The following is a 15,142-nucleotide window of genomic DNA, read 5'->3' as shown; positions in this document are numbered from 1 at the left end:
TTATCAATACCTAGGTTGTCTAATATATTGAAATATTATTGCACAATAAAAAGTACTAAAAATTAACCTTTCAATATGCCTGAGCAAAAAAAACAATGATCAAGGATTTAGAAGAAATATTCACTCATAGATTTATTTTAAATTACACTCTTTTTATAGTGACCCGCGTGTGTGTTAAAGAGTTACAAAATTATTTTATTAATTGGTTTTTAAAATGTATAAATAATGTTAGCATTTATTTATAATAATAACAAAAGGTATAAAAATGAATGTCATGGGTAAATGGCATTTTATTGCTTTGTTAACGTAATAAATAATCGTTTCAATGGTTCATTCGTGTATTTCGAAAAATGTTAACTAGTAAACATAAATCATAAGTTTTAAATCTTATATCGTTGCATCTAACTTGACACTTGCAACAATTTTCTTTAGAGTGATCTATACATATTTAACTTAGAACAAGTTGCTTACCTAACCAACATAATTTTATTTAATTTTAGTAGAATGTAGATTTGTTAGCTTTCTTATCTGATATATGTATAGTTCAGAACCCAACCTATATAATTATATATTTTATTAAATTGATGTTATTGTGCAGACCTGTGATTTACTAGGATTGTTGAGATGAGTGGCCTGTGGCACTCAAGAGATTACCTTGTTGTATTGTCTAACAAACGAGATCGGGGTTAAGTTTATAAGTCAAAAAGATCATAAGAATATCATACATTTTCAAACTATATGACCTTCGTAAATAAGAGTTAACTATTTTAGGGTCTAAAAATTATTACATACAAATACAAAATACCATTAATAACGAAGAATACAAAAAGCTAGGTATAAAAAACCATGAATATTTTCCTTAAATTAAATATTATTATTTATCTTTGTCGTAATGTTTCTGTAATAAGTATAATTATAATAAACAATATACTAAGACATTATACAATCAGCTAGTGATTTATATTAGTAGCTGAAATTTGAAAACAATGTCAATATTTAAGCTAAATTGTATCTTCTCAATACAATATCCGTATTCATTTTTTATAAATATCTACTCCAAATCGCATGAACATTATTGCCACACAGTGATATTACCCAGTTAAGATTATGTCCAGATAGATTGTGTAATATGTTGATATGTTGGCGATATAGAAAAATAAATAAGAATAGAACATAAAACACAAAAAAAAATGATACTTTCATTTTTTATAATTCAAATTATTAATTTCTAATAATCAAACAAAACAGTAGTTAGCCTTTCACGACGAATGGTATGCATTCGATAAAATGTGTTTTGACTTTTTGTGTGACATAAAAACGAGTATGTATGTAATTATGTATCGTTTTATCGAATATCGAAGTGTTATATCATTATATTTTCTCCACGTCGTATAGTGGAATGTGGATATCGATACAAATACACACAAGAATCTGTGAAGAAATTATTTATAGTATTAAGGTATTCACACAAGCTGTGTTAACGATCGACCTGCAGTGGCGCCGATATGATGGCCGAGAGTTTTGTGTCCCCGACCTTTCGAAAACTATGTAAAATCATTCTCGTGTCTTCCCGGGAATGAATCACACATACAGCATGCAAACACATACACAGACACACACAGACACACACACACACGCACAAACTCCGATGACTAGGTCATGTTATCATAATGTAACCAAGGCCGCTGGTTCTCAAAAAAAAATAATAATAATAATAATAATAATAAAATAAAATAAAATAAAATAAATAAATAAATAATAAAAGCTATTGGTAAAAAATTGTTTAAAAAAAAACTCATAGGAATTTATGTAACATATTGTATAGTGCGTATACCTATACGTATTGCGATCGAGCAGTGGTAGGAAATTTATAACCGATCATCCGCGGCTCCCTCCATACATGTCATTGACCACTTTTACACCTACGTAGCTTACTCCTCTTAATGCCTGTATAAATACCTGGGTCTGCGGCCACCGACCGATTCAACACATGCGTTTTTGTCACAAGACTTGAGTGAAAATACATCTGCATACGCTCTCCATTCCATACAAACCGTACATTGTGTCCGACTTCGACATCGTCATTTACGGGCATTGTTTTGGACAGAACATTGATTTTTATCGGTTGTACCGAAAACCATTTTCGTCACAAGATAGTGTATCCATACATTTGCTCTATACCACAATAACCACAAGTAAGTACCGTGATATTGTTATTATACGTACTTATACTGTAATACATGACTTAAATACCATTTGTATATGGTGAATATTATACACACAATGCAATAAGACGTTTCGATAAATTTTAAGCTAAGAAATAAAATACTTTTATACGTATACACTCGTATTTTCATAATAGTAGTTTAAAAAAAATATATATATATCAATGAAATCTACTTTGTCTATTGAATTGATTAATTATTTGAACTATTTGAATCGTTTTATTTTTTAAAAGTTCATTTTATAAATTGTTCTATCGTGTATTCGTGTTAATTAATTCTTATTAAAAATAGGTAAGGTTAAAAAGTAGAGTTAATAGTTATACATTCAAAAAGTTTAATAAAATGTATTTTTATATTAAGCGTTATTACAAGTTTAAAATTATTTTAAACTATAGAGTGAAGAAGTCATTCAGTATAATCAAATATCACACATACAAACATTAAATCATGTGTTCTATGAACGAATTATAACTTATAAGCATAATTTTTAAATACCTAATTATAGTTATAAGTGTATTTGTGTTGATAATAAATTAGAAATATATTCTTAAACCAAAAAATTAAAAGTGTCTTATCTTAAATCATGTGAATAGTAAATCGTATACAATAGTGAACTGCTATTACTTAAGAAATTTATATTACCTACTATAATTTTATCTCATTAATAACCGTAAGGTATTCGCAATTATTTAAATACAGTCAATGATAGTTTCGAATAATATATTTCACTATGATTAGGTTATGTTTTGAATTCGCTGTAGTTACATATTAGATATTATATTATATTATTTTATTTAAGAATTTATGCATATATCCAAAAAATATTTTAATCTTTATATCTACATTTTTTTTAAAGTTTAAAGTTTGAAAAACACGTGTTTATTTTACAATTTGTACTTTTATTTATCTACCATATTTTGTTTTGACGATATTTGTTAGACATATCTTATTTTTGGTTGAATTTACAACAATTTATATGTATATATACAAAATGGAAAAATCGGTTGCGACACTGAGCCGTGGTGAACATTAGTTTACAAAAAACTTCTTATCTCGCGGGACCGTGGTAGAAAACCATAGCAACACTTCTATTGGTTATATGTCTGTGTGACAATTATATATTACAATTTGTATAAAAAACTCAAATCTGATTTACTATTTATTTATGCGTCAATAAATGTATACGTTCAATTACTCCAGCTACAATAAATAGTTTTATGCTATTCTCGGACATTTTTGTCATCGAAGACATTATAGGGGCTGCGGCATGCTCTACGTTCTTAATTTTTTTTTTTTTATTCCTATGCGCCCGACTGACCAAAAAAAAAAATGTAATTTACTATAGTTGCAAGTAGTGATTCATAATAGACCGCTGTTAACGTTTAATATCGTCGTTACAGCCCGTGACGTTGTTTTAATACATCTCACACAGTATTTAAAAAACTGTACAATTTTTGCTCGTTATAAAAATATTTTAAAATAAATATTTTCATAAGCCTATATTTTCTTGTATAAAAATTGTTTTTAAAATTGCCGGTTTCTCGGGAAAAAATATTCCTGGTATGTATTTATGTACTAAGGCAGGTAGAAAATATATCCTTCTAAAAACGAGTTTTTATCCATTTATTCCAAAAAATTGGAATTATTTATTTAACTATTTGTTTTACATAAAACATAAAACAAGAGCGGGCTTTTAAACGGGCTAATAATAATAGGATCATAATATTATAATTAGATTAAGTTAATCATGAAAACAATAATATTTTTTTCTTTTTAATATGTTATTGAGTAGATAATGAAAATGTTTTTATCCTACTTTATTACTAGAAAATCTTATTTAATATTTAATGCCGTGTAAAATTTTGTGGTTATCTGATTTGATTGATTATATCTTTTGAATAAGATTGAACTTAATAGAATATACGTCGTATTATATTGTATGATTATTTTATCTTCACCTGTTAGTGACTATCAGAAAAATCAATTTTTATTATTATTATTTATTGCGAGTAAATAATAGAAATAAAAGTTGTTGTGAATTGTCAAGACTTTTAAAGATTCGTAGTAAAAATACTTTGACGAATTACAGGAAATATTACACCGATTTATTTATATCTCCTCGACTCTTAAGCATGTATACTGCATAGTAGTATTATATAAAATTATTATCATTATTTTTTATTTATTTAACTTTAAAGAGCCGTCTACAAATCTTCTTCTCGACTCTATATTTCTGGTATTAATAAAAAAAACTTTTGAGTCTTTTCGATTTTAAAATGCAGCATAATTTCCTACCTTTTTTTATACATATATCATCTATATAATCATCCAAAGGTCTATGTGTTGTATAGTTTCTACATATTTGGATTGTAGTATTAGGAAAGGATAAAAATAAAAATCAGTGTTTTTTTTTTTTTAGTTTGGCTTAAATTTACTCAGCTAGTGCATTAATGGATATAAGTAGCTCACATTACATACATGCAATTGGTTTTATTTGTAAAAATATGCTTAATACATCTGTAACACCGGAAATAATATTTTAAATTACAATTGACTATCCTTTGAAATATTAACTGGTAAAGCATAATTTATTAAATTTGAAAGTTATCATAGAAATTAGTATAAATTGAAGGCACGTATCAAAAAAGATCTGCGAAAATTTTTATTTAATTTTTTTTTTTTTTTTATGGTCTGTTGTTAAATTATTCAAAAATATTTCATCGTGGTTTACGTAATACTAAAATATTTTTATACATTTTTTTTTTTTTTTTGTAAAAATCGGTTATGTTTTAATAAATTTGACCGTTTTATCGTCTATGAATTGAATATAAATCAGCATTTTCAATGTTGACGAGTATTTTTCCTTTCTATGTCATTATCGTTTAAGTAGGCTTTTAGTGAAGAAAAAAGTCATTATTTATGCCCAAGACTATGTAAAAGAGGGTTACATATTATAATAACTAATGATAGGGGGTCTCGTTTTTATTATTATTTTTATGACAAATATGTATATTTCGAAAATTACCATCATAAAGTACAACCTGTGTTAAAGTCTTACTTAATCGTTTAAGAGGCTATGCAAAACTTTTGAAACACATTCCTTTATACGAATAAAAACGAAAAACCACAGCAGTTTTATTATTAATAATACAGTATACCATATGTACGTATAGTATGTATATATTTTATATATAAATGTATTATCATTTATCAGAAAAGCTTTTTTTTACCCTACTTGTACACTATCCTTACTATCCTTAAGTATACTACTGCATGAAAAATAGACATCAAAAACATATATTGTATTTATCATTCTCCTATTCATAGTGTTATTTAAACATTTATATGAATTTATTATACTTACCAAATTTGTTTTTTTATTTTACGTTTAATATTTCATTGATAGCCAGTAATAAAATATGTTAGTCATACAAAATAACATAACTTACCCTGTTTATAAAATATGCAAAATGACAACCACGAAAAAGAAATTGTATCATTTTATTAAACTAATGAATTAAACGAATTGCAAACTAAATATACTTTATTCTTTAAACTTACATACTATGTGACAATTTACAGGAAAAAATAACCGATAAATAGTTATTTCAATTATTTACATAGGTTTCAATATAATATTATTAAACTAAACATATAAGTAGAAACATAGTCTAAAGTACCGGAGTAATAAATAAAAAATATTCTCTCTAAATTATAAGTCATAACCATTAACTCGGAGTAATAATTTATAGATAAATCTCAGCACACGTACCTATCTGATGTTCATGTTAAATGCATTCTCCATTTTTAATAATATTTTATTTTTATATTTATACTCATTTACACAACATATCACATAACATACTAGTTACTAGTAAGTAATTAGATATTTATATTAAATTGTGTTTTGAAAACAAATGTTTCATACCAACGAACATCACGTAAGTAAATAAAAGTTGAAACGACCACAAATAGGTTCTATAAATTAAATTAACAAGTAAAATAATACTTATTTACTTAATTCGACTAAATAATATTTTTGTGAGTACCTATCCCCCCCTAACAACTTAATAATAGTAATTAATTTTGAAGATTTTTTTTTTAATTTCTACATTTGACGAATAATGCACGTATAGTGATACGTTTCTCCGTCCAAAATATTGCAGTAGAAAAAAAAAACACTCATTAAAATCTTTTCTTTGCGTCATCATTATTATGGTGTTAAATATTTTCTTTTGATCGGCACTCACTTATCGTTTGATTGATTATATCGGTAATGGTTATTTTTAAACTACACATTTTTTAAATCCTTTTTAGTTAGATAATATTCTCTAACGGAAACCCTTAAATATGCTTAAATAAGATTTTTTTTTTATTCTGTACCTATTAATTTAATTTTATCATAAAGATTTTAAAATGTATCTTTTTTTAGGATATTGAAATATTTAGATCTCTGAATTTGAATAATATTTTCAAAGATAATTTACCGAAATTTTACGTCCATTCGCGATAAGTAAACACGAATGGCTATGAATTATAAATTATTAACAATAGATTAGTTGTATTATAATAACAATCAATTATTAGTTAATCAGTTTTCAAAATAACAATCAGTGCCTATCAAGTATACACGTAATTACACATTATTTTTTTTTTATTTACTGCATAAATCACTATATGGTTTAGTTTTTTTGGTAACATGTATTCACCAATATAGGTTATATGAAATATCTGTTATTATATTAAATTATACAATAAATCAAAATGGGGAATGGAAACCTCACCGGAGTTTTCAGGAATACATAGATTAATGCCATTATTATTACTAATTTGTAAAAATGAATTATGGGAGACAATCATATTTAATTAATTAGCTTACTAGATACTTAATTAGCTACAGATAAGCGACACATAGAAGACTCAAAAATGCCATAACTTTCAATGAATTAGAAATACAATATACCTAATTGAATTATAGACGAAAATAAAAAAATATACAGAAATATTTTGGTGTAATAATTAGAGTACTACTTATATTGTATTTAAAAAAAAATATAATTATGATGCTAATATGTATCAAGTCAATGTGATTGGAATAAAATTATATAAATTAAAATTATTAATAAGCATTAAATACCAAACTTGCTTCGCATTAAGATAATAATTGGGCCTTCACCAATTTGGGAACGGTATACAGAATACATAATTATTATTGCGCTACTGCTTTATTGGTAAGACCACTATATCGTGAAGAGTTGATTTTTTTTTTATTGATGATCGTAAATAAAAACTTGTACGATGGCAAACGATCGAACAGATGGACATGATCAGCGCCAATATAGATTTGCCTATAAAACATCATAGCGCAACAATAAGGTAATATATGTTTCTCAACTATCGTATTTATGACTTTGACATCATTCAAAAATAAAACTTCGACTTTCATAATAATTTCTCTGTCTGGTTTGTAGATTTTAATTTTTATGGAAATAAATAAACTGTGGACAAATTTGGTAAGCATTAAAGAAATAACGCTATAGTTTCGAAATTCATTACATTTCAGTTACTGCTGGTTATGTCGACATAAAAACTTTTGCAGTTTTTTGATGTTTAGAGACATGGCATTTTAAAGGATTATTTTTAAATACTTAAAGAGTTTCTTAAAAATTGGCTTTTGTAATGAGTGTGTAAGCTAAATATTTTAAATGTTAACGAGTTGATTTATTATTACCGAAGACCCGCAACAAAAAAAATATGCAGACGTATTATAATACGTATAGTATAATAATTTAATGAATATAAATATCAAGACAATTTAATTTAGCAACTAATAGAGTTAAAAATCCATAAAATATTATCACACAATTTAAATAACATATCGTGATTTTGAATGATATTTTTGTTTATGAATAGAAAATATATCATAATATATTATACATGTATAATGTATAATAATATGGTACATAGTATTACGTGTTATGGACTCAAAAACTGATAGATTTAAATTTAAAACCAATTAAAACAATTTATAAGTACCTACTACCAAGTACTCTTACATAGTGGTCTTTACCTGTTTTTACCAGTGAATACAGTAGTTACACCTACTCGTATTTAAAGCGTTTATGTTTTTTTTTGTCGATTGTTTTTATTTTTTATAAGTGAATCTATATTATGGACATAATATCATAAATCTATTGTGTGACAATAATGCGAGTGATTTAAAATTTGTACCTCAAAACGATTTTTAAAAAAAAAAAAAACCGAGAAAATAAGTCGCGCAAATAATGATGCGCGTAACACGCACACAATGTAATATGTTAGGGAATTCCACGAGTAGGAATATCGCATGTTATGATCGTATCATTTGGCATGGTGTGAACCGCGTGCGAGCAAAGCGCATACGGTATAATACCATCGTATCATATTATCGCGATATTCTATAGCATTCGATCTGGCTGGAAGGACGGGATTCTGAGGACGGTCCTTTGCCGTGTCTTTGAAATGACTTGATCGGAACCACTTAACGCGAGTCTGATGACTAACTACGTAACGGCGGTGATCGGAGGGCGCGGCGTGCGTTGGTCCGGTGACGTTGACGCGTTGTTTTGATGATAATATTTATCGTACGATAATAATAGTAATAATAATATGCGAACGGGTGTCGTAACACGCGCGTTTAATGGGTAGTGTATTGCTTATTAACAGTAAAGCGCGTAACGTTATTAACTTCTACTCGGCCGTCATTATAATATTGCGCGCGCGTAATGGTGTTTTGGCCATCGAGTAGAGGCGGGTTACGTCACGGGAGCGGCGTCTGGTCGAAAGGTGATTTTGTGTTGGGCGTATAATGTACCGATGTCGAAAAACAAAAAAAACATTCGGCACGCAATTATTATTATCATTTTTTAATATTAATCGATTCGACGACTTCCGCGTCACTTCTCATTATACACGAGTTCGCGCGTTCAAGCAAGCACTTGTTGTCGTCGTCACCGTCGCGGTCGTCGATTGCACAGGTATGCGCGAGACTCGTCTAGCAACGATTAATGATCGATTGCCTCTCCGCCCCGGCCCGCCGTCGGCAATAATATGACCGCGTGTTAAAATATTTTGTTTTCCTCTTCGGATTAGTCGAAACGCCGATTACAGCTATGTTTGTGTGTGTGTGTGTGTTGTATAATGCTCGTCGCGCGTGTCCGTCTCCAATAAAGATCGCCCCCGACGAATGAACCAGGTATCTGGTCACGTCGTCCGGACGTAAATTTAATTGGCCGGGTTCGCTGCAGTTAGGTCTCCGTCTGCCGTGTCCCGTCCAAAAGTTGAGATATGCGCGACTCTGGAAGTCCATCGAAATACTGTGGTTAGTGACTGATACCGTCATAATAATATCACTGCAGTGACCAATCTGCAGAACGTGCGATTAAATAAGGCACGCGACAACGATTGACGAAATGGCTGTAATAATGCGGTTTAACCGTTCCGTTTTTACGCTGGTGGTGTACTGTGCGTATTTTTTGTTTCTATTTATTTAAAATCATTTTTTTTTCGTTTTCCGGTATAACGTTAAATATTATCAAAGCGTTCACGACTTCCGTTTTGAAAACGCGCGCTGGCAGTTCCAACCGGATGAGTCGCGAAATGGTTAACGATATAATGATATATTATTATATATTTTAACATCGTTACTTTTTTATTCGCTGTGAAAACGTTAACCGCGGGATACAATCATTTTCAATAAAATATTCTCGAATCGACGGCCCTAGTCATTCAAAAGTTTCGCTTATCAAACACACCCCTCCGAGTTCACATTCCGCCGTACTTAACTTGGATTTCTCAGTTCGAAACTAAAAAAGAAAAAAAAAACCATCTATTAACGCATACAACCAATGAGGCAATAACCGTCGGGAGAAAAAACTAAAACTTATTAGTTATAAGTATTGAAATACGTTTTGTTACAAGTGTGCGCTTTGCAAACTACGCTCGTGATTGAGTGTAGTGTTTTAAATAATGTATGTAAGTTTTGTGACAGCTAATGGTAACATATTCGTTTGAAATCAAGTGTCAATAATTTTCGAACAATATGGAACATAATAGGACATATTAATCAGAAATTGTGTTATACCGTTCCGAGCGAAGAAGTATTTTTTTGACATATACTCATATTCGGATTTAAAATTGAAAAGTCGAGTAAAACCAACAAAAATTGAGAAAATACTTTAAGTTTAATAATATATCAATACACTCTAATATTTAAAACGACCGAGTAACAACACGAATTCAGATCTACTGAGCTCATAATTGTTTTGTTGTACGTTCGTAAAAGTATGATGAAAACAACATAATTGCGAATGTAAAAATAATTTGTGATTTTTTCAACAAAATATATCGTATTGTTTAATAAATAATATTGACGGTTTTGGGTCAAATGCTGATTGTCAGTTCAGAACAGTGTTGAAAAACAAATTAATATATTTCGATGTTCATCTTAAAATCATAATAATTGGGAAGATCATCGTGTTCTACAAAACTAGTTTCAACTATAAAACGTAGTGACGTAAATTCAGTGAAATTATCACTGGGCCAAGGTCCGACGAAATCAATACTTCTGGTACTTATCAAATTAAAATGCAGACGAATGCTGTTCTTGAATAATTGCACGCTATAGACAAAACCACCACATCGAAGGAAGGATGTGACAAATTCCAAGAGAGTTACACAACATCGTTGCGTAAAGTCGAAAAATAGGCAGAGTGGTTGGAATGTGTAAAACAAAAAAAAAAAAATCAATAGTTTAGTAAAAAAATGAATAATCTTCCCTCGGATTTGTTGCAACTGGTTTCCACAGTTTTCGATCAAACGATCGTCTGCAATATTATTCTCCCCGATATTATGCCAAAAATAAAACCCGAATAACCCGTTTCAAAATCCGGAACGATAAAAAAAAAGTCACCGCCATCCGAGATGACCGGGTTTACTTTTTACCTGTCAGGTAATAAAATTATCTAAGACTATACCGAAAATCGTTACATAGCTCTACGGTCAATCATATTCTTCACTGTTCTATAAATCTAACACCCAGTAATATGATATTACAATATGCACACGCATGCGCAATATGACACGATCACCGAAGTGTTTAAATTCTCGAAAGCGGTATCACGTACAATCGATAGTGGTTTCGATAACTGCACACCGTTGAAAAATAAAAAACGTTCGTTTATTACATAACATCGTATGTCTCGAGTTCGATGTAATATATGTTCAATCAAAGTAGGTAGCTAGTTGGCGCAAACATGTGCCACGATGAGTTATCGGTTTTGATTACGAATTTACATACGGGATTTATCATCGGTGCGCATACTCGTAGAAACTCGGTATAAACATAATATTATAATATAACAAGAAGAAGAACCGCGAACACCATTCGGCGTAATATTTATGTATGGTATATATCCGTTAACTGGACACGGTCCAAAAGTCCGGCTGTTCTCGCCGTCACGACACGACGCCTCACTGACCGCGGTATATGGGTAAATATAGTTTTAAAAAAAAAAAAAAAAACACCTCGGTTATAAAACACGGTATTGGCGTACACAGCTTGTCGTCTCCATTATATTGGTGTGGTGCACTCGCAATCGTCGGAACTCGTCGTGTCGGTTGGATGTCCGTGACGAATTATAGGTGTACCACAGTCACCTATCATATGTATGCGTGTATGCGCGCGTGTGTGCCTGCTCACTCGGGGGAGTTGGCACGCAGAGCGTAAAACGGTTCCACTGCCACTATAGTTCCGACGAAGGTTTTGAGCTTTTATTTTTTACGCTAATATAACATTACCACGTTCGGGCCACTTTTTCACGATACCTTTATAGTTGGACGAGCGTGTTGTACTTAAAAAAAAAAAAAGCACTAACGCCGCCATAAAATACATAATTATTTAAATATCTTTCTAGTCGATCGGTTAGATCGTTTTATTGCCAACACGACAAAAACGGTTGTGATTAATGTCGAATCGATATATCCACGTATATCTATGCTAACATTTAAATAGACAACAGAATTGTACATTAAATTAGGTACGATCATAATATTTTAAACGAGTTTGCATGAGATTTGTTGGACTTTGTATTCTATTAAATCGCGATTATTCGTCATTTTACACATGGCATGTCTTATACAGTACGACCACCATTATACAGTGTTGGAATTTACGGGATTTATATTCATACTCTATACAGTATATTCGATTTCGTACTTAATTGTGTACCCAATAGTGTGTACGGTGTGCCGTTGCAATCGATAATCGTTAAACTACTTATACGAGGTGTAACGCACTAACACGGAGTTTGTCGACGTTTTCCAGGTGAAACATCATGAGCAGATTAGGCCAAATGTCGTTGGTGCTGTTGGCAGTGGCGGTGTGCCACGTTTACGGTCAAGTGCCGAGCAGCACGCCATGTTCGCTGTCGTTCTACCGGTACCTGTTCAATTTGCCCGGCGAGCAGATCCGGCCAAACGTACCGGAAGGCACGTACATGTTTGGCAAGCGGGTGGGTCCGCCCACACCGGAAGGCCAAGCATCGGACGTCAAGCCGTCCGTGCTCCAAGCCCCTCAGTACCTTCCGCCGGTGCCGACCACCACGACCACCACCACGACCACCACACTGAGACCGTCCACGTCCGCGCCGATCTACATACCACCAGCGCCGCAAAACAATTACTACCCGTCCGAGTCCATCAACACGGTGTCGGTGTTGCAACCCGCCAAACCGACGTGCGACCACCCGGAACACCAACACGTCGTGGACACCGGACTTCTGCCGCCGTACCCGACAGCCAAGTTCCAGCCGCAGCCCACGTTCAAGCCGCAGCCCACGTTCCAGCCGCAGCCCACGTTCTTCGTGCCCCGTTTCGTTGCACCGCCCCAGCCCCAGGTCCCGGTGGCCATCAGCGACAACGAGATATTCGCCGAGCAACGGAAACCCGTGACCGTGCACAGGTTCGCTGTGCCCACGCCGTCGCCGCAGTTCCTCCGGCCGTACACCGCACCGGCACCGTCCGCCGCACCGGCCGAGAACTGCGACAAGCACGTGCACGTGACCAGCACCACCACGACCACTACCACGACCACGCCCGAGCCCAGCACCGAGACATTGGTGGAGACTCGCCAGAACGAGATATCCATCGCCCCGGAAGCCAAACACCCGGCCGACTGCGGCCACAAGCAACACAACGTGGTCATCGAGTCCGTGGGCGTGCCGTCCACCGACTACGGCGTGGTCTCCGCCCCGGCCCCGGCCCCGTCCGCCGGCTATTCGTACGACCGACCCAGCGAGCCCCTGGCGTATCCGTCCAACGGTTACAACTACCCGAAGGGGAGCCCGTCGTTCGAGTACCCGGGCGCGTTCTCGGCCCAGGCAACCGCTCTGTTCGAGTCCGAATCGCCCAAGTCGTCAGCCGGCGGTACCGAAGACGGTGACCTGGTCATCCTCAAGGTCTAGGACGTCCTAACCTTCCGCGTGTGGAACACAGAAAAAGAGATCGATAAAAAAAAAAAAAAAAATGAAAAACAAAAAATATATCGTAAGACATAATAATATAACGACACACTGAGCGCACGCACGACGCCTACCCGTGTGTGTGTGTGTGTGTGTGTGTGTGTGTGTTTGTGTTTGCCTATACGACGCCTCCTTAGTGTTAGTCAACCCCAAAAATTGGCGATTCGACGACGCCGTCGTCACATCAGAATATATTATATTTCATGCATCGTAATTATATTATTTTTAGTATTAGAATCATTAATATATATATATATATATACATATATTGTCATGTAGGATAATATAGTATGCGTCCATCCGCAATTTAGACAATCGAGAATTTATTATATTATATCGTTACCATTAGATTTATGATAAAAATTATGTAGAACAATGTACTATTTGATATATTATTATATTGTTCGATGTTTTTTTTTTTTTTTTTAAATTATGTATAAATTTATTACCATTTTAATGTATTGATCACGTAAATTGAATGTTTCATTTTTTTTTTTTTTTGTTCATTATTTTAATTTCGTTTTATAAAATATACTTTAGTCAAGTTTTTTAAGATTGATTTATATCTTTTCTGCATAACTATACGTTATATGTTGCATTTGTGTCACCATGACAATGTTAATACACTCTTCCGGGCCTGTAAAAACTTTGTGCGTACATTATAATTCAATTTTTATAATCATATTTTGAACATACAAATTAGAAAAAGTCAAATGTATTCAGTAGTCTTAGTCACATTATAAATCAATTAATGTAGATGTGAGCTATAATTATAGTCGAGCTGCTAATAAAATAAAAATTCTTTAGTTGAATTGAATATAAATTTAATTTACAGTGATAATCTCAGTCTCAGTGTAATCAATTCACGATAAAGCAATACAATTTAAAACGGCTCAGGCGAATTTACATACTTCCTTCCACAATATATTGTCATGTTGAGTTTATTAGTATCAATTATCGGGAACCAACGTTCTTAAAAATAACATACAAAAATAAGTGTTTAAAAAAAAATTTAGTCATCGAGTATGAGGAGGGCATTTAGAAAAAAGTGTGAATAAAACCAAGAAAATTCTATAATTCTATACCTTAGGATTTGGTATACTAGTTGATGGAGTCGTAAATAGTATTACAATTTTACTTTACTTCATAAAAGAATAAAATACCATGTTAGAATATTTTTTTAACTATAAATATATTCTCTTCAATTATAAATATGGTGGTGATAGGTGTATGTGAAACTTGTTTCGTAACGAATAATTCAAAATGTACTCTGTCAGCTTTAAAAAAATTATTTTACCATGTTTAGCTTGATTATTTTTTTTCTTTTTATGAAAACCGTACATATAAAGTAATTAAAAA

General features: G+C 32.2%; 1 protein-coding gene across 1 annotated transcript; it reads left to right on the top strand.

Moving 5' to 3' along the window:
- Positions 1-1,968: 1,968 nt before the first annotated feature.
- Positions 1,969-13,812, top strand: LOC113551477 (proline-rich extensin-like protein EPR1). Its single transcript, XM_026953739.1, has 2 exons — positions 1,969-2,195; positions 12,589-13,812. Exon 2 carries the CDS (start codon positions 12,599-12,601, stop codon positions 13,724-13,726), a length of 1,128 nt encoding a protein of 375 aa, XP_026809540.1. The 5' UTR covers positions 1,969-2,195; positions 12,589-12,598; the 3' UTR covers positions 13,727-13,812.
- Positions 13,813-15,142: the final 1,330 nt, after the last annotated feature.

Source organism: Rhopalosiphum maidis, chromosome 2 (genome assembly GCF_003676215.2).
Source record: "Rhopalosiphum maidis isolate BTI-1 chromosome 2, ASM367621v3, whole genome shotgun sequence".
NCBI lineage: Eukaryota > Metazoa > Arthropoda > Insecta > Hemiptera > Aphididae > Rhopalosiphum > Rhopalosiphum maidis.
This window is presented reverse-complemented; position numbering and strand designations above follow the sequence as displayed.

What these genes read in the sequence shown, in the direction of transcription:
- LOC113551477 (XM_026953739.1), top strand. Translation starts at nt 12,599, where the DNA reads ATGAGCAGATTAGGCCAAATGTCGTTGGTGCTGTTGGCAGTGGCGGTG.